The sequence below is a fragment of the Chiloscyllium plagiosum genome, chromosome 1 (genome assembly GCF_004010195.1).
Source record: "Chiloscyllium plagiosum isolate BGI_BamShark_2017 chromosome 1, ASM401019v2, whole genome shotgun sequence".
Taxonomy (NCBI): Eukaryota; Metazoa; Chordata; class Chondrichthyes; order Orectolobiformes; family Hemiscylliidae; genus Chiloscyllium; species Chiloscyllium plagiosum.
Genome location: NC_057710.1, coordinates 23,092,181 through 23,120,136, shown reverse-complemented (window position 1 = coordinate 23,120,136; position 27,956 = coordinate 23,092,181). Strand labels below are relative to the sequence as shown.

General features: G+C 42.6%; 1 protein-coding gene across 3 annotated transcripts in view; it reads left to right on the top strand.

Annotated features, from left to right (window-relative positions):
* The window catches only part of LOC122556226 (DDRGK domain-containing protein 1), a 99,549-nt gene that overhangs the window by 14,316 nt on the left and 57,277 nt on the right, over window positions 1-27,956 (top strand). The window contains exon 2 of one of the 3 annotated variants that reach the window (XM_043702986.1): window positions 19,369-19,414. The exons of 1 other annotated variant lie outside the window; for it this stretch is intronic. In XM_043702986.1, the coding sequence (XP_043558921.1) occupies window positions 19,369-19,414 (46 nt within the window). Of the gene's footprint in view, window positions 1-14,070; window positions 14,120-19,368; window positions 19,415-27,956 lie in introns of those variants that run through there. One more of the 3 variants, XM_043702922.1, reaches the window with a different exon arrangement.

Here is a 27,956-nt window from a genome sequence, read left to right as displayed (position 1 = left end):
AACTCAGCACCGCCTTCCTAACCTGCAATCTTCTTCCCGACCTCTCCGCCCCCACCCCAGTCTGACCTATCACCCTCACCTTGACCTCTTTCCACCTATCACATTTCCGACGCCCCTCCCCCAAGTCCCTCCTCCCTACCTTTTATCTTAGCCTGCTGGACACACTTTCCTCATTCCTGAAGAAGGGCTTATGCCCGAAACGTCGATTCTCCTGTTCCCTGGATGCTGCCTAACTTGCTGCGCTTTTCCAGCAACACACTTAATACAGTATGTCAAAGCATTCAAGGCTACGGACCAAATGCTTGAACATTAGAACAGAATAATTGAATATTTGACGACTGGCACAAACATGGCTGAAGCGTTTCTTCCCATGCTGTAAAAGCTATGAACCTTTAAAATGGAGCGGAGCAGACAAAGTGAGGACCCTGAGATATCTGCTCAGCAACACCGAGAGGAGTGGGTAGTGTGAAAATCCTGAGACAGGCAGTCTGTGTCACTGAGATGATTGGGCAGGGTGACGGCCAGTAGTCTAGATGTAAGACTAGCAATTTGACGTCATAAAATCAGAGGGAGTGCAAGTGAGAGGTTCAGTTTAAGAGAGTGGCAACTAACAACAACCAGAACCCTGCCAATAGTTATAGAGGCTGATAAAAGTGAAGTTAGGGTAAAGGGGAGACCTGATTTGTAGATAGTCAGTCATAGAGTCATATAGATGTACAGCATAGAAACTGACCCTTTGGAATAACTCGACCAGGTATCCTAACCTAATCTGGTCCTATTTGCCAGTACTTGGCCCTTACCCCTCAAAACCCTTCCTATTCATATACCCATCCAGATGCCTTTTAAATGCTGTATTTGTACTAGCCTCCACCACTTCCTCTGGCAGCTCATTCCATACACCTACCACCCTCTGAGTGAAAATGTTGCCCCTTAGGTCTCTTTTATATCTTTTCTCTCTCACCCTAAACCTATGCCCTCTAGTTCTGGACTCCCCCACCCCAGGGAATAGACTTTGCCTATTTATCCTATCCATGCCCCTCATACTTTTATAAACCTCTTCAGGTCAGCCCTCAGCTTCCGATGCTCCAGGGAAAAGAGCCCAAGCCTATTCAACCTCTCCCTATAGCTCAAATTCTCCAAATCTGGCAACATCTTTGTAAATCTTTTCTGAACCCTTTCAAGTTTCCAACTTTCTTCCGATAGGAAAGGGACCGGAATTGCACGCAATATTCCAAAAGTGGCCTAATCAATATCCTGCACAACTGCAACATGACCTCCCAACTCAATACATTGACCAATAAAGGAAAGCATACCAAACACCTTCACTATTCTATCTACCTGTGACTCTTCTTTGAAGGAAATATGAACCTGCACTCCAAGGTCTCTTTGTTCAGCAACACTCCGTACGATCTTACCATTAAGTGTATAAGTCTTGCTATGATTTGCTTTTCCAAAATGCAGCAACCTGCATTTATCTAAATTAAACTCCATCTACCACTCCTCAGCCCATTGGCCCATCTGATCAAGGTACTCTGAGGTACCCTTCGCTGTCCACTCCACCTCCAATTTTGGTGTAATCTGCAAACTTACTAACTATACCTCCTATGTTCACATCCAAATCATTTACGTAAATGACGAAGAGCTGTGGACCCAGCACCGATCCTTGTGGCACAACAATGGTCACAGGCTTCCTTCACCACCCTCTGTCTTCTACCTTTGAGCCAGTTCTGTATCCAAACGGCTAGTTCTTTCTGTATTTCATGAGATCTAACCTTGCTAACTGGTCTCCCATGGGGAACCTTGTTGAACACCTTACTGAATTCCATATAGATCGCGTCCAGTGCTCTGCACTCATCAATCCTCTTTGTTATTTCTTCAAAAAACTCAATCAAGTTTGTGAGACATGATTTTCCACACCCAAAGCCATGTTGACTATCCCGAATCAGGGATGTTGCCTTTCCAAATACATGTACATCCTGTCCCTCAGGATTCCCTCCAACAACTTGCCTACCACTGAAGTCAGGCTCACCGGTCTATAGTTTCCTGGTTTTTCCTTACCACCATTCTTAAATAATGGTGCCATGTTAGCCAACCTCCAGTCTTCAGGCACCTCACCTGTGACTATCAATGATACAAATATTTCAGCAAGAGGCCCAGCAATCACTTCCCTTGCTTCCCACAGAGTTCTCGGGTACACCTGATCAGGTCCTGGGGATTTATCCACTTCTGTGCGTTTCAAGAATCCAGCACGTCCTCCTCTGTAATATGGACATTTTTCAAGATGTTACCATCTATTTCCCCACATTCTATATCTTCCATGTTCTTCTCCACAGTAAACACTGATGCAAGTTAAAATACTCGTTTAGTATCTCCCCCATCTCTTCAGCTCCACGCATAGGCTGCCTTGCTTATCTTTGAGGCTCCCTAGTTATCCTTTCGTCCTTAATGTATTTATAAAATCCCTTTGGATTCTCCTTAATCCTATTTATCAAAGCTATCTCATGTCCCCTTTTTGCCCTCTTGATTTCCCTACTGCCATTGTTCTCTTCTAAGGATTCATTCGAACTTTGCTATCCATACCTGATATATGCTTCCTTCTTTTTCTTAATTAAAACCTCAATTTCTCTAGTCATCCAGCATTCCCTATACCTACCAACATTTCCTTTCACCCTAACAGGAATATACTGTCTCTGAACTCTCGTTATCTCATTTCTGAAAGCTTCCTATTTTCCAGCCATCCCTTTATCTGCGAACATCTGTCCCCAATCAGCTTTTGAAAGTCATAGAGATGTACAGCATGGAAACAGACCCTTCCATGCCGACCAGATATTCCAACCCAATCTAGTTCCACCTATCAGCACCCATATCCCTCCAAGCCCTTCCTATTCATATACCCATTCAAATGCCTTTTAAATGTTGCAATTGTACCAGCCTCCTCCACTTCCTCTGGCAGCTCGTTCCATACATGTACCACCCTCTGTGTGAAAAAGTTGCAGTTGTATAAGACTCTGGTGCGGCCGCATCTGGAGTATTGTGTGCAGTTTTGGTCGCCATACTATAGGAAGGATGTGGAGGCACTGGAACTGGTGCAGAGGCGGTTTACTAGGATGTTGCCTGGTATGGTAGAAAGATCGTATGAGGAAAGGCTGAGGCACTTGGGGTTGTTTTAATTGGAGAAAAGAAGGTTTGGGTTGACTTGATAGAGGTGTACAAGATGATTAGGGGTTTAGATAGGGTCGACACGTATGGAGTCAGCTATTACAAGGGGGCATAGCTTTAAATTAAGGGGGGGTAGGTTCTTTACTCAGCGAGTCGTGAGTTCGTGGAATGCCCTGCCAGTAGCAGTGGTGGACTCTCCCTCATTATGGGCATTTAAGCGGGCATTGGATAGGCATATGGAGGATAGTGGGCTAGTGTAGGTTAGGTGGGCTTGGATCGGTGCAACATCGAGGGCCGAAGGGCCTGTACTGCGCTGTATTCTTCTATGTTCTATGTTCAATGTTCTAGTTTCCCCACAGGTCTCTTTTATATCTTTCCCCTCTCACCCTAAACCTATGTCCTCTAGTTCTGGACTCTGCGACCCTAGGGAAAAAACTTTGCCTATTTACCCTATCCATGCCCCTCATATTTTCTTTCCTAGTACCATCAAAATTAGCCTTCCTTCAATTTAGAACTTGACCTTTTAGATCTGGTCTATCCTTTTCCATCGCTGTTTTAGAACATTAAAGAATTATGGTCACTGGCCCCAAAGTGCTCCTCCACTGACACCTCCACAGTCACCTGCCCTGCCTTATTTCCCACGGGTAGGTCAAGTTTTGCACTTTCTCTAGTAGGTACATCCACATACTGTACACACTTAACAAATTCCTCTCCGTCTAAACCCTTAACATTATGGCAGTTCCAGAGTATGTTTGGAAAGTTAAAATCCCTTACCATAACCACCCTATTATTCTTACATATAATTGTCATCGCCTTACAGGTTTGTTTCTCAATTTCATACTCACTATTGGGGGGGAGGGGGTCTTCATTCCTTTGTTATTTCCCAGTTCCACCCAAATAACCTCCCTGGATGTATTCCCAGGAATATCCTCCCTCAGTATAACTGTAATGCTATCCTTTTTATCAAAAACACCACTCTCTTCTCTTGTTTTTCTCTACTTTAAAGCTTGATTAAGGAAAGGTAAAAGTTCTAACTTTCCTTTAAAATATTCTTAGTTCTAAATAGTCTTTATTTAAGTTTATGAAGTTTTGGCAGGGTAGCTCCATCATGTGTATTGCATGGTCTGCAGTATGTGGGAATTCTTGAATGCTCCTCACAGTCTGGATAACCAAATTTGCAGGAAGTGCCATTGGTTTGATCAGCTTGAGTGTCATGTTTCACACCTAAAGACACTGTTGCATTTTGAAGCTGAGAGTTATGCTGTGTTGGAGAAGGATTTTAAAGAGGAGTCTGATTCCTGTATTTAGCAGCAAATTGATCTTTATTTGGAGCTCATTTCCCACTGGTGTGAGAGAGGCCAGAGACCACTCCAAACCTGACTCTCTCGTGGGGCCTTGTTGCCCTCTTAGTGGCAGCTCAGATTGGAGGAGAGGTCTTTAGGGACTCTAATTCTCCTAATAAAGTGCATAGTTGCATCCAACATTGATGTCATTTTTCCATCCCCATAATCTATACGTCCAATCCTGTAAACACCCAATCGATAATAGACACACTTGGCTCTCCTGTGATCTCAAGACATTTGTGATCTATCTTTATCTCTCCTCCTTGGGATCTTGCAATGCTTCTCATCGTCATATAGTTGTATAGCATTGAAACAGACCCTTCAGTCCAACTCATCTATGTCAACCAGATGGCCTAAATTAATCTTGTACCATTTGCCAGCATTTGGCCTATATCCCTTGAAACTCTTGCTATTCGTATATCCATCTAGATGCCTTTTAAATGTTGTAATTGTACCAGCCTCCACTACTTCCTCAGGCAGCTCATTCCATGCACGTACCACACCCTCTGCATGAAAAAGTTACCCCATCGGTCCCTTTTAAACCTTTCCCTTCTCACCTTAAATGTGTGCCCTCTAGTTTTAGACTCTCTCATCTTGACTATTTACCATATCCATGCCCCTCATGATTTATTAACCTCTAAGGTCAGCCTCCACTTCAAAGAAATAGCCCCTGCCTAATCAGCTGCTGCCTGCAGCTTAAACACTCCAATCCTGGGAACATCCTTGTAATCTCTTCTGAGCCATTTCAAGTTTAACAACATCCTTTCTATAGCAGAGAGATCAGAATTGCATGCAGTATTTCAAAAGTGGCCTAACCAATGCCTGTACAGCCATGACAAGACCTCCCAACTCCTGTACTCAGTGCACTGACTTATAAAGGCAACCATACCAAACACCACCTTCACTATCTTTTCTACCTGGGACTGAGTTTTCATGATTTGGATGCGAGCATAAGAGGTACAGTTAATAAGTTTGCAGATGACACCAAAATTGGAGGTGTAGTGGACAGCGGAGAAGTTACCTCAGATTACAACGGGATCTTGATCAGATGAACAAATGGGCTGAAAAGTGGCAGATGGAGTTTAATTTAGAAAAATGTGAGGTGCTGCATTTTGGGAAAACAAATCTTAGCAGGACTTATACACTTAATGGTAAGGTCCTCGGGAATGTTGCTGAACAAAGAGACCTTGGAGTGCATGTTCATATCTCCTTGAAAGTGGAGTCGCAGGTAGATAGGATAGTGAAGAAAGCGTTTGGTATGCTTTCCTTTATTGGTCAGAGTATTGAGTACAGGAGTTGCGGCTGTACAGGACATTGGTTAGGCCACTGTTGGAATATTGCATGCGATTCTGGTCTCCTTTCTATTGGAAAGATGTTGTGAAACTTGAAAGGGTTCAGAAAAGATTTACAAGGATGTTACCAAGGTTGAAGGATTTGAGCCAAAGGGAGAGGCTGAACAGGCTGGGGCTGTTTTCCCTGGAGCGTTGGAGACTGAGGGGTGACCTTATAGAGATTTATAAAATCATGAGGGGCATCAATAGGATAAACAGACAAGATCTTTTCCCTGGGGATGGGGAGTCCATAACTAGAGGGCATAGGTTCACGATGAGAGGGGAAAGGTATAAAAGGGACCTAAGGGGCAACCTTTTCACTCAGACGTGTATGGAATGAACTGTCAGAGGAAGTGGTGGAGGCTGATACAATTGCAATATTTAAAAGACATCTGGATGGGAATATGAATATGGGTTTGGAGTGATATGGGCTGGGTGCTGGCAGGTGGGACTAGATTGGGTTGGGATATCTGGTCTGCATGGACGAGTTGGACCGAAGGATCTGCTTCTGTGCTGTACATCTTAAATGATGCTATCGTGTCCTCCTTTACCACCTCTGGCAACGCATTCCAGGTATCCATCAACTCTGCGTAAAGAACTTTCCTAAAGAACTTCCCCTAACCTTTTCCCCTCTCACTTTGAACTCATGACCCCTAGTAATTGAGTCCACTCTGGGAAAACATTTCTTGCTGTCCACCTTGTCTACACCTCGCATGGTTTTGTAGGCCTCAATCACGTCCCCTCTCAACTGCCCTTCTTTCTAATGAAAATAATCCTAACCTACTCAAACTCTCCTTATAGCTAGCACCCTCCATACCAGGCAACATCCTGATGAACCTCCTCTGCACCCTCTCCAAAGCATCCACACCCTTTTGGTAATGTGGCGACCAGAACTGTATGCAGTATTCCAAATGTCGCTGAACCAAAGTCCTATACAACAGTAACATGACCTGCCAACTCTTGTACTCAATACCCCATCCGATGAAGGAAAGCATGCCGTATGCCACCTTGACCACTCTACTGATCTGAGTTGCCACCTTCAGGGAACATTGGACCTGAACACCCTCTGTATATCAATTTTCCCCAGGGCTTTTTGTCACTTCATCAAAGAATTCTATTAAGTTGATAAGACATGACCTTCACTGCACAAAACCATGTTGCCGATCACTAATATGCTCATTTTCTTCCAAATGTAAATACAGACCAACCTCGATTATCTGCCATTTGATTATCTGAATTTCGGATTATCTGGCAAGATCGCAAGGTCCCAATGTTTGGCTAAACTATGTTATCCGGCATTCAGTTAACTGAACGAAAGACTCCCTGCCTGTGTCCTTCGGATAATCGAGGTTCCTCTGTAGATCCTATCCCTCAATGGCTTCTCCAGCAGCTTCCACTGACGTTAGACTCACGAGTCTATAAGGTTATCCTTGCTACCCTCCTTAAACAAGGAGACAACATTAGCAATTCTCCAGTCCTCCGGCACCTCATCTGTGTTCAAGGATGCTGCAAAGGTATCTATTAAGTCCCCAGCTATTTCCTCTCTCATTTGCCTTAGTGATTTGGGATAGATCCCATCTGGACCGAGGAACTTGTCCACCTTAATGCCTTTAAGAATAACCAACACTTCCTGTCTCCTTATGCCATCTATCCCAAACCTCAACATCTGTCATGTCCCTCTCCTCAATGAATACCGCTGCAAAGTGCTCATTAAGAATCGCACCCATTTTCTCTGACTCCACGTATAACTTCCCTCCTTTGTGCTTGAGTCAGCCAACCCTTTCTCTAGTTACCTTCTTGCTCCTTATGTACGAATAAAAAGGCTTTGGGATTTTCCTTAACCCTGTTTGCTAAAGATAGTTCATAACCCTTTTTAGCCCTCTTAATTCCTCGTTTCAGATTGGTCCTCCTTTCCCGTTATTCTTCCAAAGCTTCTACTGTTTTCAGTCACCTAGATGTTATGTATGCTTCATTTTTCTTCTTAGCTAGTCTCCCAATTTCACATGTCATCCATGGTTCCCAAATCTTGCCATTTCTATCCCTCATTTTCACAGGAACATATCTGTCCTGCACTCTAATCAACTTTTCTTTAAAAGCCTCCCATATATTGAATGTGGATTTACCCTCAAACAGCTGCTCGCAATCCACATTCCCCAGCTCCTGTTGAATTTTGCTATAGTTGGCCTTCTTCTAACTTAGCACTCTTCCTTTCGGGCCACTCTCGTCTTTGTCCGTGAGTACTCTAAAACTTATGAAATTGTGATCACTATTCCCAAAGTAATCCCTTACTGAAACTTCAACCACTTGACCAGGTTCATTCCCCAACACCAAGTCCAGTTTGACCCCTTCCTGAGTTGGACTATTTACATACTGCTCTATAAAATGCTCCTGGATGCTCCTTACAAATTCTACTCCATCTAAACATCTAACACGACAGTGTCGGCGCTGGGTCCACTACTTTTTGCTATTTGTACAGATGATTTGGATGTGAGCTTAAGAGATATAGTTATTAAGTTTGCAGATGACACCAAAATTGGAGGTGTAGTGGACAGCGAATCTCTGATTACAATGGAATCTTGATCGGATGTGCCAATAGGCTGAGGAGTGGTAGATGGAGTTTAATTTAGATAAATGTGAGGTGTTGCCTTTTGGGAAAGCAAATCTTAGCAGGACTTATACTTAATGGTAAGGTCCTAGGGAGTGTTGCTGAACAAAGAGACCTTGGAGTGCAGGTTCATAGCTTCTTGAAAATGGAGTTACAGGTAGATAGGATAGTGAAGAATGCGTTTGGTATGATTACTTTAATTGGTCAGAGTAATGAGTACAGGAGTTGGGAGATTATGTTGGGAGGACATTGGCTGGGCCTCTTTTGGAATATTGTGTGCAATTCTGGCCTCCTTCCTATCAGAAGGATATCGTGAAACTTGAAATGGTTCAGTAAAGATTTACAAGGATGTTGCCAGGGTTGAAGGATTTGAGCTATAGGGAGAGGGTGAATAAACTCGGGCTGTTTCCCCTGGAGCATCGGAGACTGAGGGCTGACCTTATAGAGGTTTATAAAATCATGAGGGGCATGGAAAGAGTAAATAGACAAGGTCTTTTCTCTCGGGTGGGGGGAGTGCAGAACTAGAGGGCATAGGTTTCGGGTGAGAGGGGAAAGATACAAAAGAGACCTAAGAGGCAACTTTTTCCACACAGAGGGTGGTGAGTGTGTGGAATGGGCTGTCAGAGGAAGTGGTGGAGGCTAGTACAATTGCAACATTCAAAAGGCATTTGGATGGGTATATGAATAGGAATGGTTTGGAGGGATATGGGCCGGCTGCTGGCAGTTGGGACTAGATTGGTTTGGGATGTCTGGTCGGCATGGACGAGTTGCACCGAAGGGTCTTTCCGTCTTGTACATCTCTTTGACTCTATGAATCCCAGTCATTGTGGCAGTTGGGACTAGATTGGTTTGGGATGTCTGGTCGGCATGGACGAGTTGCACCGAAGGGTCTGTTTCCGTCTTGTACATCTCTTTGACTCTATGAATCCCAGTCATTGTTGGGAAAATTAAAATCTCCCATCACTACCACCTTGTTGCTCCTACATCTTTCCATAATCTGTCTACATATTTGTACCTCTATCTCACACTCATTGTTGCATGGCTGTAGTACAGCCCCTGCATTGTTAACGCACCCTTTCTATTTCCGAGTTCTGTCCACATTGCTGAATTGCTCAAGTCTTCCATAGTGCTCTCCTTCAGCACAGCTGTGATAACCTCTCTGACAGTAATGCAACTGCTCCACCCCTCTTACGTCCCTCTCTATCCTGCCTAAAATGGAAGATTGTTCAAATAGATGTAGGAACCCAAGACTCTGTATCCATGGTGATCATCAGCAGCGGAATTGAACTTCACTACCGTCACTTGTCTGGCATATTCTCCAATCTGCCATTACCATCTAACCAGGGCATTGCCCTGATGAAGACTGCCGGAAGGTCTGCTTGGAATAGCACAATGCATGCAACCCCAAGCAAAACTAGACTACTAGGAAGGAACATGGTTGTGGTTGTTGGAGGGGATTCACCTTGATTTTGACCTCTGCAGGAGCTCCTCAGGGTAATGTTCTAGCTGTTTCATCAATGACATTTCCTCTATCATAAAACCAGAAATTCTGATATTTGTTGACTATTCATAATGTTCAGCACCATTTGCAACTCCTCAGATACTGAAGTAATCAATATCCAACCTGTAGACCTGTGCATTGTCAAGTTTTGGGCTGACAAATGCCAAATAATCTTTGTACCACCACACAAGTGCCCTGATCACATCCAATAAGAGACAATCCAGTCATGCCCCTTGACAATCAGTGGCGTTTTGGGAGATTAAATGCAAGGGGAAAGTAATAAATGGCTGGATTCTTGATATACCAAGTATTGATTGTGCAGAGGGATCTTGTGGTGCAAGTCCATAGATCCCTGAAAGTGGCCACACAAGGGAGTAAAGTGCTAAAGACGTCATATGGCATGCTTATCTTTATTAGGGGGCTCGTGAGTATAAAATTTCTCAAGTCATATTGCAGTTGTATAAAGCTTTAGTTTGGCCACATTTGGAGTACTGTTTGCAATTTTGGTTGCCACACTATACTAAGGATGTGGAGCCTTTGGAGAGGGTGCGAAAGAAGTTTACCAGGATGTTGTCTGAATTGGAATGTATTAGCTATAGCGAGAGGATAGACAAACTTGTATTGTTCTTGCTAAAGCGCCAGAGATGAAGGGTGACCTGATAGAAGCATTTAAAATTCTGAGAGGCTTGGATGGGGTGGATAGTCAACAGTCTTTTTCCCACAATGGAAAATATCAAGTCCTAGGGTTTGTAGGATTAAGGTGAGAGAGAAAAGTTTTTAAAGGAGGGTAGTAGGTGCCTGAAACACACTGCCGGGAGAGGTGGTGGAAGTTGATTCAATCGCAATATTTAAGAGGCATTGATGCAGATACATAAACAGCAGAAAACAGAGGGATCTGTATAGGGAGATGGGATTAGTTTAAAATGGCATTGTGTTTGGCACAGAGATGGAGTGCTGTGCTATTCTGTGATAAAGCAGCCAGTGAACACAGTGGAATTCAGATATTGTATGACTTTCTTTCTGATAGCTGAACAGTTTTATTAGAAAAGAAGTTATTAATAATAAATCAATTATGTATGGTTTAAAATTTTATCCCATTCAATTAGTTGATTAACCACAGGAATGACGATGATGATACTATTTTAGTCATATGCACTCTTTGAGTGTTTCTCATACATCATAGATCAACACATTTCATACTTGAATATCTACCAGTTTTCCCCCTAAAAGTCTGCAGTCTTTTACTTTTGCGAACTTTTTTTGTGACTTTAATCCGACATTTTGGATAAATTCCTAGAATTATACCATCTGTGAGCTGGAATTTTGACTTTGTTGGTGTGATTAGGTGGCATTTTTCTCAGTGGTGAGACTAGGTGATCCATGTCTGCTGTCCATCCAGAACATGATTGGTGCTGCTTGCCTTGGCCATGTTCCATTGAAACTGCTTATTATCCATTTGTTTTCTTTCTTCTGTTAGCCTGGAGCAGATATTCTAATTGGTCAATCTTATTTTTTCCCATTATAATGTTGCAGGGTACTTCAAGATGTTGAAATCTTGTGTTTTGAACAATGGCACCGAGTCATTTATCAGGAAACAGGATTAACTAAAGAACTAAATCACATAACAGCCAAATAAAACACTCTGGTTAATGACTAAAAATTTGAAATACTGTGTAAACAGAAAATGCTGAGAAACTTCAGGTCAGGAAGAGTTAATATATTTTAGCTAATGACCATTAAAAATTTGTTCGAATTCATTGACCTGAAACTCTCCACAGATGCTGCTTGAGCTGAGTATTTCCAGCATTTTCTGTTTTACTTCTGCTTTTCATCTTGCCAGTTTACCATAAACACAAAGGTTAATACTCACACAATGTAAACTGCATGTGAATCAATGTTGAGTTCACATGGCAATGATGTGTATTATTCATTTTTACTTGTACACACTTAGCAAATTCTTCTCTATCTAAACACGTAACACTATGGCAGTCCCAGTCGATGTTTGGAAAATTAAAATCCCCTACAATAACTACCCTATTATTCTTACAGATAGCTGAGCTCACCTTACAAGTTTGTTTCTCAATTTCCCCCTGATTATTAGGGGGCCTATAATACAGTTCCAATAAGGTGATCATCTGTTTCTTATTTCTCAGTTCCACCCAAATAACTTCCCTGGATGTATTTCCAGGAATATGCTCCCTTAGCACAGCTGTTATGCTATCCATTAACAAAAATGCCACTCCCACTCCTCTCTTGCCTCTGTCATGTTTCACAACATCAAAAGGGTTCAGAAAAGATTTACAAGGATGTTGCCAGGGTTGGAGGATTTGAGCTATGGGGAGAGGCTGAACAGACTGGGGCTATTCTCCCTGGAGCATCGGAGGTGAGGGGTGACCTTATAGAGGTTTACAAAATTATGAGGGGGCATGGATAGGGTAAATAGGCAAAGTCTTTTCCTTAGGGTGAGCGGGGAAAGATATAAAAGGGATCTAAGGGGCAGCTTTTTCACGCAGAGGGTGATACGTGTATGGAACAAGCTGAGGAGGAAGTGGTGGAGGCTGGTACAATTGCAACATTTAAGAGGCATTTGGATGGGTATATGTAATGGAAGGGTTTGGAGGGATATGGGCCGGGTGCTGGCAGGTGGGACTAGATTGAGTTGGGATTTCTGGTTGGCATGGATGGGTTGGACCGAAGGGTCTGTTTCCATGCTATACATCTCTATGACTTGCTAATCAACTATGTATTTTGCTATGTGTGGCTAGAAGCTGATGTGTTGGATGTCACTGGCTTAATACAATTTTCAAATGACTAAATTTTATTTTCCATTTCTTTGTTTTCTGATTTTGCAGATGCTTGTCATGAGATTTCCAACCCCATGTGGCTATGTAACACTGCCACGATCGGCGTATGCAAATATCTATTCTCAAAGATGGTTTATACCAGTAACTATTGTGCTGCGCATCAAGTGCTAATGTAATGACATGATGAGGTTATGGCTTTCTTTCCAATGTGACATCATACCTGTTGAAGCAGCAGTAGATTCTGCTAGCCTGTTAATGTTCTATTGTTGCTAATTTCCACTCTGTTCCACTATGCTCTTTGAAACGAGCTATTTTCCAATTATTTATGGTACTTCTCTGATAATGCACTTCAGTGCTTTGTTTTCTTTTTCTCCTTTACAGGAATGTCAAATTAAATAAACCAGAATCAATTGAGGTGTTGTTTCAATGCGTGATGCTCTACATAGTACATTTTTAAATTTGGTTTGACAAAATACTTTAAAAGAGGAAGACCTCTGAACTTTGACGATCCTGGTGATGCTTCAGTTTGACATAGTCACGCAGCAAGGCTCCAATGTTGAATTTTCAATGGTGAAACAGCATGGAGAGGAATCTTATAGGGGTTTGAGCGATATGAGCTATGGTGAGATGTGTGTCAGAATTGGACAAGAAATCTGCTGAAGCCCAGCTCGACATCAGGAGCACTTTGTTCCATTGTATGTTTTGACAAGCAGCATGGCACATTTCTTGCTGTGCAGCTGCATGTTGCCAATTAAAGGGGATTATTGCTTGTTAAGCATCTTCTAAACAGCCTCACTTGCCTCATTAATATGCAGCTTCCCATGTTTCTAAGTGCACCAAAACAAACTAAGAACATTTTAGACATTGGAGTCACAGTGGGTACCTGCCTGATTCAGCTTCGTGCTTGCTCTGAAAGACCTCCATGTTGGATCCTGGGCACCAACATATCAGGGTACACTTATTATGGCATCAGCCATGGACATTGACATCCAATGTGTGCCAGCCTTGGTGAACCCTGATGGCACTCCTCTGATTCACTTACAGAACCCTTCTGCACTACAGTGTTGCATAGCAACTATCATTGTAATGCTTCAACAAAGACGTTGTGTGCTCAGAGACTTACGAACAGCTTAGGGATTGGATCGGGCTGTATCTGTTAATTTGCTTTCGTAATGCTTACTTGTCTGAGACTAACTGAATGCTTACAAACATGCTGCCTGTCCTTTTCCACTTCACCTTCTCAGCCAGAGATACCAGGCGCACATTAATTCTGTCCTGCAATTTACCACAAACACTAAGAAAGGAAACTTGCCATGGTTGTCAGCAGGCCTCAATCAAGTCAATGGAATTAATTTTCAGTCAGAGGTCTCAGCATAGTAAGTCAAAGACAAGCTACAATACCAGTCCACGGCCTCCGAAACAGTCACTTGGGATAATCAGAGTTGGGATGCTCTCCATGTAAGGTGTGAGGAGCCAAATGTCAGGCAGCCCACCACCTACCATGATTTTCTTCTGCCCTATTGGAGGATGCTTGCCTTCTGAAATGAGCGAGAGGCAGATATTAAGAGAGATGAAAGTGAATGGCACAACTATTACTCCGTGTCCCAGGCAGGGAGGTTGGAGTGAATGGTGGGAAAATGTTGCAGGCATTAACTGAAAGTCACTTCAGACCAGATCCATGATCTTTTTGACTGGTGGTTTGAAGGGTCAAATGGCTGACTACAGCTTCCATGTTTCTAGCTGTTTCTAAGTCCTATGTTCCTCAATCTTAGTAGTTTGCTCTCTGGATGTAAGTTTGCTCGCTGAGCTGAAAGATTCATTTTCAGATGTTTTGTTACCATACTAGGTAACATCAGCAGTGAGTCTCCGGTGAAGCACTGGTGGTATGGACCGCTTTTTATTTATGTGTTTAGGTTTCCTTGGGTTGGTGATGTAATTTCCTGTTCTTTTTCTCAGGGGTGGTAAATGGGGTCCAAATCGATGTGTTTGTTGATAGAGTTCTGGTTGGAGTGCCATGCTTCGAGGAATTCTCGTGCTTGTCTCTATTTGGTTTGTCCTCGGATGGTTGTGTTGTTCCAGTCGAAGTGGTGTCTTTCCTTACCTGTATGTAAGGATACTAGTGAGAGTGGATCATGTCTTTTTGTGGCTAGTTGATGTTCATGTATCCTGGTGGCTAGTTTTCTGCCTGTTTGTCCAATGTAGTGTTATATTTCTTGCAAGATATTTTGTAAATGACATTAGTTTTGCTTGTTGTCTGTATAGAGTCTTTCAAGTTCATTAGCTGCTGTTTTAGTGTTTTGGTGAGTTTGCTACCATGATGCTAAGAGGTCTGAGTAGTCTGGCAGTCATTTCCAAAATGTCTTGATGTAGGGGAGAGTGGCTAGGTATTCTGGACACGTGTTTGGGTTTGTTGCTGAGAAATCTGCGGACTGTGTTCATTTGCTACCCGTTCTTTTTGAATACACTGTTTAGGTGATTTTCTTCTGCTCTTTTGTAGTTCCTCGGTGTTGCAGTGTGTGATGGCTCATTGAAATAATTTCCAATTCAACTCCGTTTGTGGGTGTTGGGATGATTGCTTCTGTAGTTCAGTATTTGGTCCGTATATGTTGTTTTCCTGTACATGCGGGTTTGAAGTTCTCCATTGGCTATTCGTTCTACTGTGACATCTAGGAATGGCAGTTTGTTGTTTTTCTCCTCTTGAGTGAATTTTATGCCAGTAAGGGTGTTATTGATGGTTTTGAAGGTTTCCTCTAATTTGTTTCGTTTAGTCATTACTAAGGTGTCATCCTCGTAGTGGATCCAAAGTTTGGGTTGGATGGCTGGCAGAGCTGTTTGTTCAAGTCTCTGCATTACTACCCCTGCGTTACTGCTTCTGCTAAGAACCCTGATATCTGAGATCCCATGGTTGTTCCGTTGATTCGTCTGTAGGTTTTGTTGTTGAAGGTGAAGTGGGTGGTAAGGCATATGCTCACTAGCTTGACTATGTTGTCCTTGCTGATGAAGTTGGTGGCATTTGGTGTATGTATGTTTGATTCTTCTCATAGTATAGTGAGTGTTTCATTGGCCAGGTTGATGTTGATGGATGTCAATAGGGCTGTTATGTCAAAGGAGATCATTATTTCATCCTCTTCTATCTTGGTGTCTTTGGTCTTCAGGAATTCTTGGGTGCAGTGGATGGAGTGGCGTGAGCCTAAGTGTTTTAGTCTTTGGTGTAGCTCTTTGGCTAATCTGTAAATTGGTGTTCCGGTTAGCAAGACTATGGGTCTAAGGGAGCTCCTAGTTCGCAAATTTTGGGTAATCTGAAGAATTGTGGTGTGTTGGATCCATCTGGTTTCATTGTTTGGAAGTCGGTCATATTTATTTCTCCAGCTTTCTGATGTTTTTTGAGTAGGGCTCTGATTTGGTTCTCTAGTTATGGGGTCAGGAAGTGGCAGATGGAGTTTAATTCAGATAAATGCGAGGTGCTGCATTTTGGAAAAGCAAATCTTAGCAGGACATATACACTTAATGGTAAGGTCTTATAGGGAGTGTTGCTTAACAAGGAGAATTTGGAGTGCAGGTTCATGGCTCCTTGAAAGTGGAGACGCATGTAGATAGGATAATGAAGAAGGCGTTTGGTATCTTTCTTTTATTGGTCAGAGTATTGAGTACAGGAGTTGGGAGGTCATGTTGCGGCTGTAAAGGATATTGGTTAAGTCACTGTTGGAATATTGTGTGCAATTCTGGTCTCCTTCCTATCGGAAAGATGTTGTGAAACTTGAAAGGGTTCAGAAAAGATTTACAAGGATGTTGCCAGGGTTGGAGGATCTGTGCTACAGGGAGAGGCTGCTTTTTCCTGGGGTTGGGGAGTCCAGAACTAGAGGGCATAGGTTTAGGGTGAGAGGGGAAAGATATAAAAGAGACCTAAGGGGAAACTTTTTCACACAGGGTGGTATGTGTATGGAATGAGCTGAGGAGGAAGTGGTGGAGGCTGGTACAATTGCAACATTTAAAAGGCATTTGGATGGGTATATGAATAGGAAGGGTTTGGAGGGATATGGGCTGGGTGCTGGCAGGTGGGACTAGATTGGGTTGGGATATCTGGTTGGCATGGATGGGTTGTACATCTCTATGACTCTATAAGTGTAGGTATCCGCAAGCAGTGCGTTCACTTTCTCGATATAGTCTCTTTGACTTAAAATGGCTGTCAAGTGTTCTTCGTCTGCAGGTAGGATAACAATTTTTTTTAGTCCTTCTCATGCTTTCCTTTCTTGTGTATTGAGTTTAAGATTAAAGGTTGTTGTGGCCCAGGTAAAAACAGCAGCAGTGGAATTTGGTATAGGTGAGTATACTTTGGAATGAAAAGTGGGCAATACACCTATCCATGATAAATATTGATAAAATTGAAGGGCAATTTGGGAGTCCTTAGAAGACTTGGCACTCATTGTCTCTATGCAAAAGCTTGAAGAGCCATCAACAAGGTCATAGAGTCACAGAGATGTACAGCATGGAAACAGACCCGTCCATGCTGACCAGATATCCCAAACCAATCTAATCCTACCTGCCAACATCTGGCCCATATCCCTCCAAACCCTTCCTATTCATATACCCATCCAAATGCCTCTTAAATGTTGCAATTGTACCAGTCTCCTCCACTTCCTCTGGCAGCTCATTCCATACACGTACCACCCTCTGTGTGAAGAAGTTGCCCTTTTAAGTCTCTTTTATATCTTTCCCCTCTCACCCTAAACGTATGTCATCTAGTTCTGGACTCCCCAACCCCAGGGAAAAGACTTTGTTGATTTATCCTATCCATGTCCCTCATAATTTTGTAAACCTCTGCAAGGTCACCCCTCAACCTTCGATGCTCCAGGGAAGACAGCCCCAGCCTGTTCAGCCTCTCCCTGTAGCTCAAATCCTCCAACCCGGTAACATCCTTGTAAATCTTTTCTGAACCCTTTCAAGTTTCACAACATCTTTCCAATAGGAAGGAGACCAGGCTTGCACGCAATATTCCAACAGTGGCGTAACTAATGTTCTGTATAGCTGCAACATGACCTCCCAACTCCTGTACTCAATACTCTGGCCAATAAAGGAAAGCATACCAAACGCTTTCTTCACTATCCTATCTACCTGCGACTCCACTTTCAAGGTAGCTGAGTCTGCACTCCAAGGTCTCTTTGTTCAGCAAATCTCCCTAGGACCTTAGCAGGACTTATACACTTAATGGTAAGATTTGCTTTCCCAAAATGTGGCACCTCGCATTTATCTGAATTAAACTCCATCTGCCACTTCTCAGCCCATTGGCCCATCTGATCAAGATCCTGTTGTAATCTGAGGTAACCTTCTTCGCTGGGCTCTATTATAGGAGAGTATACATGAAAATAAGCCATGGAAATAAGTTCAATGATCAGTTCTGGGCATCGAGAGGCGCGGGAGACATTCAAATAGTTAGGGTTTTGCTGATAAGATTGACCCTTAACCTTAATGATCTAATCTATGTGAGAAAATTTGAAAGACCTGACATGTGCAGCTTTGAAAGAAAGTGTCAGATAATTTGATAGCGGTATATACCATGGGTAAGAGAATGGAAAATATGATGTTATGCACTTATTAAATTGAAACTATGACATTTTCTTACTACTTTTGCAATCTCATGTGAATTAAATTTAGGACTAATAGTAACTTTTTCACAAAATGTGACGAGCATTTGGAATAGGCTGTCTGGTCTGGTTGTGGGGCCAAAGGCCCTTAGATAATTTAAGAACCAGTTAGGTGCTCAAGACTCTTGGATCATCCTGTTTGAGCTCAAATGGGATATAATACTAGTCCATGTTCATAATTATACATTCATTCAAGCCCATAAGTGCTGGAGCATGGATGAGGATAGCGTCCTCTGGTCTAAGGAGAAGAGTCCAATTGAGTAAACAATGCAAAATTGCCAGAGGGTTATTAAGAGTCAGCCACTTTGCCGAGAGTTTGGAGTCAGATGTTGACCAGACTAGGTAAGGATGGCAGTTTCCTTCCCTGAAGGATATTCATAACAATTGACAATGATCAATGCAGTTGTCATTAATTGCAGATTTTTATAAGATACAATTCCACCATCTATCATGGTGGGATTTGAACCCTAACCACCTCCCACACATTTTTCCTGGGTCTCTGGATTAATAGTCTAGTGATAATACCGTGAGCCCACCATTTCCCCAACTTTTCCTTATCTCAGTCATGTCTCAAAAATTATAAAAATACACCTCATTTCCTTTGACCTTGACCTCTGCTTCTGGACCTCCCCATCAGTATCTTTGCTGCATTTACCCTGTCTTGTCCTGTCTGAATTTTATAGATTCCCTCCCCCCCCGCCCCCCACACTCCCCTTATCAGTGAATATTATCCAAATCAATTCAATCTTTCCTCATATGTCAGTCCTGCCATCCCAGAAATCAGTGTACTCACTTTACAACTAAAAGATTCTTCCTTGCATAAGAGGACTAAAACTTCACATAACATTCAGGCATGGTCTCACCAAGACCTTGTATAACTGTAGCAAGTCATCTCTGTTGCTATACTTGAATCATCTAGCTGTGAAGGCCAGCATACCAATTGCCTTCTTTATTGACTGATGCACCTTAATGCTTACATGCAGTGGCTAGTGTATGAGGATGAAGCCTTCTCTTTGGACCAAGGTGAAGGTAAGTTTGTTGGGTTGAAGGTTCCCTTTAAGCCTGTCTATCTGATATCTGTAGTTCTTCCTTGAACTTGGAAGGTCTTTCACCTCTTTTCGCAGGGTCTTTGGTGAAGTACTGTTCTTTATCACTGTTGGACTGGTCCTTGGTATTGCAGGCATTTTCTTCTGTGTGATATTTATTTTTGAATTTTACATGTTTATCTCTTAGTGATGTTTTATTCAAGTTGTATGCACCACATATACTCAGAGTCATAGATATGTACAGCATGGAAATAAACCCTTCGGTCCAACCCCTCCATGCCAACCAGATATCTCAACCCAATCTAGTCCCATCTGCTAGCACCCGGCCCATATCCCTCCAAACCCTTGCTATTCATATACCCATCCAAATGCCTTTTAAATGTTGCAATTGTACCAGCCTCCACCACATCCTCTAGCAGCTCATTCCATACATGTACCACCTTCTGTGTGAAAAAGTTGCTCCTTAAGTCTCTTTTATATCTTTTCCTCTCACCCTAAACCTATGCCCTCTAGTTCTGGACTCCCCGACCCCAGGGAAAAGACTTCGTCGATTTACCCTATCCATGCTCCTCAATTTTGTAAACCTCTATAAAGGTCACCCCTCAGCCTCTGACGCTCTTGGGAAAACAGCCCCAGCCTGTTCAGCCTCTCCCTATAGCTCAAATCCTCCAACCCTGGCAACATCCTTGTAAATCTTTTCTGAACCATTTCATGTTTCAAAACATCTTTCCGATAGGAAGGAGACCGGAATTGCACGCAGTATTCCAACAGTGATCTAACCAATGTCCTGTACAGCCACAAGATGACCTCCCAACTCCTGTACTCAATACTCTGACAATAAAAGAAAGCATACCAAACACCTTCGCCACTATCCTATCTACCTGTGACTCCACTTTCAAGGAGCTATGAACCTGCACTCCAAGGTCTCTTTGTTCAGCAACACTCCCGAGGACCTTACCATTAAGTGAATAAGTCCGACTAAGATTTGCTTTCCCAAAATGCAGCACCTTGCATTTATCTGAATTAAACTCCATCTGCCACTTCTCAGCGTATTGGTCCATCTGGTCAAGATACTGTTGTAATCTGAGGTAATCTTCTTCACTGTCCACTACACCTCCAATTTTGGTGTCATCTGCAAACTTACTAACTATACCTCTTATGCTCACATCCAAATCATTTATGTAAATAACAAAAAGTAGAGGATCCAGCACCGAACCTTATGGCACTCCCCTGGTCACAGGCCTCCAGTCTGAAAAACAACCCTCCACCACCACCCTCTGTCTTCTACTTTTGAGCCCATTCTGTATCCAAATGGCTAGTTCTCCCTGTATTCCGTGAGATCTAACCTTGCTAATGAGTCTCCCATGGGGAACCTTGTTGAATGCCTTACTGAAGTCCAAATAGATCACATCTACTGCTCTGCCCTCATCAATCCTCTTTGTTACTTCTTCAAAAAACTCAATCAAGTTTGTGAGACATGATTTCCCACACACAAAGCCATGTTGATTATCCCTAATCAGTCCTTGCCTTTCCAAATACATGTACATCCTGTCCCTCGGGATTTCCTCCAACAACTTACCCACCACCGACGTCAGGCTCACTGGTCCATAGTTCCCTGGCTTTTTCTTACCACCCTTAAACAGTGGTACCACGTTTGCCAACCTCCAGTCTTCCGGCACCTCACCTATGACTATCAATCATACAAATATCTCAGCAAGAGACCCAGCAATCACTTCTCTAGCTTCACACAGAGTTCTAGTCTTCAGTTTCTCGGTGGAATTTGGTTCTCATTCTGTCTCTAGATCTGTGTTGAAGTAAGTTGGGCATTCTTCTTTGAAGGGGAGGGAATTTAGGCATTTGCTTTTGATTTCGTTGTCTCCGAATTACCTAAGCCACTCGTGGCAGACATGAGTTTGGAGTAGATGTTTGTTCACTGTGCTTTGTTACAACCTGATGCAGTTCTGTTTTCATAGCAGTGAAAAACGTTTATACATTACCGTAGTCACAGCTTTCCATCTCTTTAACAGTATGAAACTGTTTTATACTAACTAGTCTCAGGCGAGCTTTGACAAAGGGTCAGTTCGACTCGAAACGTCAGCTCTTTTCTCTCCTTACAGATGCTGCCAGACTTGCTGAGATTTTCCAGCATTTTCTCTTTTTTGGTTTCAGATTCCAGCATCCGCAGTAATTTGGTTTTAGCCTCAGGTGATTTTGTTTTTGTTTGGTTTCTGACATAACTATATAGCGCCAGGCAATTTTCTTTCTACCGTCTTTCCCTTGACACTTTGTTGTTTAACCTTTTACCCTTTGAAAGAAATTGAGGGCCCTACGCTTGTCAGGAGAGAGAATTCTTGGTTGTCATATACATAATCCCGAAGGTTTTCTCGTATATGGTGTCCCCATGTTGAAAAGTTGATAGCAGCATATCTTTTAATAGTAAGGGCAATGTGCTTTGGCCCATATAGTTAAGTTTCTATCTGTAAGCAGCATTTTGTTAACTTTTAAGTCACTCATGGGCATGGCTGGCAGGGCAACATTTATTGAGCATCCCTTGTTATCCTTGAGAATGCAGTGGGAAGCTGCTGCCGTAAACTGCTGCAGTCTGTGTGCTTAGGTAGATCCATAAGGTCCTTAGTAAGGGATTTTGACCCAGTGACAGTGAAGGGGCAGCAATATATTACCAAATTAGGATGCTGAGTAGCTTGGAGGTCGGTGATGTTCCTCTGTGTCTACTGCCCATGTTCTTCTCAATGGAACTAGTCGTGCTTTTGGAAGGTGCTGTCCAAGGATCTTTGAATTTTCTGCAGTGCATCTCGTGGATAGCACGCACTGTTGCTACTGAATGTTGGTGATGCAGGGAGTGGATGCTTGTGGATGTGGTACAAATCAAATAGGCTGCTTTGTCCTAGATGGTATCAAACCTTTTGCATGTTGTTGGAACTGCGTCCATCCAACCAAATGCAGAGTGTTCTATCACAGTCCTGATGGTGCTCAGGCTCTAGCGAGTCTGGAGGTGTCTAACTCTCTGTAGTATTCCGAGCACCTGCTCTTGTAGTCACTGTGTCTATGTCGTGAGTCCAGTTGGGTTTCTGGTCATTGGTAACTCAGGATATTGATAGTTTGGGATTAAGTGATTGTAGCACCATCATATGTCAAGAGTCATGGTTAGATTGTCCCTTATTGGAGATGGCCATTGCCTGACACTTGTTAGCCAAAACCGAATATTGTCCAGGTTGTATTGCAGTTGAAAGTGGACTGCCTAAGTATCTGGGGAGTTTCGAATAATGCTGAATATCATACAGTCATTTGTGAACGTCCCTCTTCTGATGTTATGATTGAAGGAATGTTATTAACTAAGCAGCTGAAGATGATTGGGCCTAGAACACTACACAGAAGAACTCCTGCAGAGAATGTCCTGAAGCTGAGATGTCAGACTTCCAACAACCATAACCATTTTCTTATGTACCGGGAATGACTCAAAGCAGCGGAGAATTTGTCCCCTGATTCCAAGTTTGCTAGGACCCTCTGATGCCATACGCAGTCAAATGCAGCCTTGATGTCAAGGGCCTCACCTCTGAAATTCAACACTTTACACATGTTTGAGATCAGGGGCTGAGTGGCCCTTGCAAAACCCAAACTAGGGGCCAGTGAATAGCTTATTGCTGAGCAGGCACTGATTGATAGCATGGTTGACGACACTGTCAATGACTTTATTGCTGAACAAGAGTAGACTGAGGCTATAATTGGTGGAGTTGGATTTGTCCTGCTTTTTATGTACAGGACATAACTGGGTTATTTTCCACATCGTTGGGTGGATGCCAGTTTTTAACTGTACTGGAACAGCTTGTCTAGTGGCAAGTTCTGGAGCACAAGTCTTCAGTTTAGTGTTGGAATGTTGTCGGACTGCATAGCCTTTACATTATCCAGAACCTTCAGTCCTTTCTTGATATCACATAGTGAATCAAATTGGCAGAAGACTGGTATCTGTAATGCTGGGGACAACTGGAAGCGGTTGTGATGCATTGTTTACTCAACACTCTGGTTGAAGATTGTTGCGAATGTTTCAGTCTTATCTTTCATATTGATACACAGGGTTCTCCATTATTGAGGCTGGAGATATTTGTGGAGCCTCTTCCTCCTGCGAGTTATTTAATTGAGTATCAATATTTATGACTGGATATGGTAGGACTGCAGAGTTTGTAGTATTAAAAGATTAAATTGTGCTATTTCTCTGACATTAATGTAATGTTGAAGGGTTAAACTGTACTGTCTTTCTCCAGAAGCTGAACATTCTGGAAGTGGATGGGGAATGTGGGCGACTCACACTTCATTTGACCAGCCATTTACCACTACTCTCCTGCTATTATCAAATTAAACTCTCATTCTGCCCCTTCCATTCAGAAATGCTTTCATAACCATCCTCCAGTACTGAAGCATATCACACCTACATTGTCTGGGGAAGTAGCAGAGCCAGAACACATTTGCAGGGCTGCCCTGAAGCTAGGACATATCATACCTACATTGCCTTGGGGAATCACTGAGTCAGGATATCGTTTGCACAACAATTCCATGGGATTAGGGCATTTACATTTACATTATCTCTGAAGATGACCTTATCCTACCATTGCACCTGGGGTAACATGTGGTTATGGGAGGGTGGGGGAAAGTGGCCAGAGTATCTGTAGGCATTACCAACTGACCTGTATAAATAGGATGTGTTTTCTTTGTTCGGGTCCTCTTTTGACTCGACTTCGCATGCCTACGAAGAGGGTCAAAGGGGGTCGCCTAGCTTGTACAAGCTTTAATAAACTTTAACTGTTTGCAGAAGTTGGTGTGTGTGAATTGCATTTTGCATGGAAAACCTCAGGTAAAGCACCTAGCAAGTTGAGACCTGAGCTGTTGGTTATGGGATTGCTTAGTTCAGTCTTTCACTTGCTGCATGGTATGCAAGTAATCTGTTTGTTGTCTTTACCATACTACACCTAATTTTAGACAAGATGTTGAGGTTGTACAGGATATTGGTGAGGCCTTTTTAGGAATACTGTGTGCTGTTTTGGCCCATAACCCTCTAAATCCTTCCTATTGATTATACCCATCCACATGCCTTTTCAATTGTACCAGCCTCCACTGTTTCCTCTGACACCTTCCCCCCCCCCCCCTCCAAAACTTTAGGGAAAAGATCTTGTCTATTTACCCTATCCCCCACCCCTTAACCTTTGACATTCCAGGGAAAATAGCCCCAGCCTATTCAACTTCTCCCTATAGCTCAAACCCTCCAACCAGGGCAGCATCCTTGCAAATCTTTTCTGAACCCTTTCAAGTTTCACAACATCCTTCGTATAGCAGGGAGACTAGAATTGCACACAGTGCAGTAAGCTGACACTGTTTTTCACTGGAGAGTAAGAGGTTGCGAGGTGACCTTTAGAGAGATTTATAAAATCATGAAGGACATAGATAAGGTTATTATCAAGAGTCTTTTCCCATGGGTGGGGAAATTCAAAACTGGGGGCATATTTTTAAGGTCAGAGTAGAAAGATTTAAAAAGGACATGAAGGGCAACTTTTTTTTAGAGTGTAGTTCATATGTGGAATGAACTACCAGAAGAAGTGGATGCAGGTATGGTTGTAATATTTAAAAGATGTTTGGAAAATTGCAAAAATAGGGAAGGTTTGGAGGGATATGGGCCAAAAGCAGGCAAGTGGGACTAGTTTAGTTTGGGAACATGGTCAGCATGGACTACTTTGATTGAAGAGTCTGTTTCCATGCTGTATGACTCTTTGACTGTACTCCTGGCTTGCCATCCCACAATCTCCATTGAATCAGGGTTGATTCCCCTGGCTTAATTGTAACGGTTAGGGATTTTGCCAGACCATGAAGTTGCAGATTTTGTTGGAAATATGATTCAGCTGCTGTTGTTGGCCCACCGCGCCTCATGGATGCCCTGTCTAGATTTGCTCAATCTATTTGCAAGGTAAAAACAATGACTGCAGATGCTGGAAACCAGATTCTGGATCAGTGGTGCTGGAAGAGCACAGCAGTTCAGGCAGCATCCAACGAGCAGCGAAATCGACGTTTCGGGCAAAAGCCCTTCATCAGGAATCTGATGAAGGGCTTTTGCCCGAAACGTCGATTTCGCTGCTCGTTCGATGCTGCCTGAACTGCTATGCTCTTCCAGCACCACTGATCCTCAATCTATTTGCAGCCTGTCCCACTTAGCATAATGGTAGTTCCACACAACACGAAGTGCATTCGCAATGTGAAGGCAAGACTTTGTCTCTGCAGGGACTGTATGGTGGTCACAGTTATCAGTACTGTCATGGACAGATGCATCTGCAGTTAGCAGATTGGTAAGGATGAGGTCATGTATGCTTTTTTCCTCCTTGATAACGTCACCACCTGCTGCAGACCCAGTCTAGCAGCTATGTCTTTTGGTATACATTGTTTACTTGTGCCTCAATGCAACTTTGATGAAATTTAACTTCTCTGTGGGTGTGAAGAACGAACTTATTTTAAGATTATTGGACAAGAGTTCCTTTATAGAAGGCATCCTAACTTTACGCTAACATATTTGTATTTGCACAGTAAATTTAATGGAGAATTCTGTTAATAGCCTGAAGTGTACTGCACAAAACCATTATAATGTGTGAACACAATGAGAAATATACTATATGACATAATACCTTGTTATTTTCATCTGTGATTTCAAGATTTCTAAATATTCTAGCCCTGAGTGCAGCAGGATTATCATTATGACAATGAAACCGAACCACTGATATGTATCTGTATTACCATTTTAGTCTTGATGGCAGTGATACTTTGGGGGTGTTTCTTTTTTCCATATCCCTATAAAAGGTGGAACCGTTATGACTCATTTTTATTTGGTGGATTCTGCTTTTCAATAATTTAATTCCTAAACAAGCCACAGGATGCAGTAACTGCACTGGTAATTTCACGCCATCAGCTTCTTTCCATGTTTGTTACCATCAATACATGCATTATGATCCTGAACGAATCACTGCATCTGTTTTGCAACTTGGCTAGGGACCAGTAACATTTTTAAAAGAAACTGACAAAGTTTGGGACCACAGGTATAGTATTTAGGGAGTAAAACCACAAGATTCCAAAGTTTGAATGGACAATAAATCTTGTATCACTTTTCTATGCTATAAAATATACAATATATACACATTTATGGTAAATAATGGTGCTTCAGAGATTTGTTAGTGTCCTGGAATCTATTTTTAAGCTTAAGGGCTTATAGCTGAAGGAGAGAAACGTTTAGTTTAATTTCAAAGTTTGGGTAGTGTTAGTCCTGTGAACACTTTGGAACAGGATGGCTGTGTACACATGTGCTCCTGAGAAGGATATCCTGTGAGTTAAGTCCTTGGAGTGAAACATTGGTGTTAGTCTCAGACTAGATAAAACCTGGAAGTGATTACTTAAGATGAGTACATTGAAGCTCAAGTATATGATTGCTGCAGGAAAAAGCTGTCTGAAATTCTAGTTTTTAAAAAAAATTGAAGCCACAAGCGAATTACATCTACCAAGGTCTTAGATATAGCGATTCTGGTATGAGTATTATGTGAGTGGAGCCCGAAGGACTGCATTTGCACCAGAAGAGGTGTTTGATACGTTTGCCTTTATTGGTTCGTGCATTGAGTATAGGAGTTGGGATGTCATGTTGCAGCTGTACAGGACATTGGTTAGGCCACTTTTGAAATACTGTGTTCAATTCTGGTCTTCCTGCGACAAAGATGTTGTTTGATGGTTGATGGGTGACCTTTATAGAAGTTTAAAAAATCATATGGGATGTCATGTTGCAGCTGTACAGGACATTGGTTAGGCCACTTTTGAAATACTGTGTTCAATTCTGGTCTTCCTGCGACAAAGATGTTGTTTAAACTTGAAAGGATTTACAAGGATGTTTTCAGGGTTGAAGGGTTTGAACTATAGGGAGGAGCTGAACAGACTGGGGCTATTTTCCCTGGAGCGCCAGAGGCTGATGGGTGACCTTTATAGAAGTTTAAAAAATCATACAGGGCATGGATAGGGTGAATGGCCAAGGTCCTTTCTGCACTGTAGGGGAGTCCAAAACTAGAGGGCACAGGTTTAAGGTGAGAGGGGAAAAATTTAAGAGACCTAAGAGGCAACTTTGTCATGCAGAGGGTGGTGCATGTATGGAATGAGCTGCCAGAGGATGTGGTGGACGCTGGTACAATTGCAACATTTTAAGAGGCATTTGGATGAGTATATAAGGTTCCCCATGGGAGACTGATTAGCAAGGTTAGATCTCATGGAATACAGGGAGAACTAGCCATTTGGATACAGAACTGGCTCAAAGGTAGAAGACAGAGGGTGGTGGTGGAGGGTTGTTTTTCAGACTGAAGGCTTGTGACCAGTGGAGTGCCATAAGGATCGGTGCTGGGTCCTCTACTTTTTGTCATTTACATAAATGATTTAGATGCGAGCAGAAGAGGTACAGTTAGTAAGTTTGCAGATGACACCAAAATTGGAGGTGTAGTGGA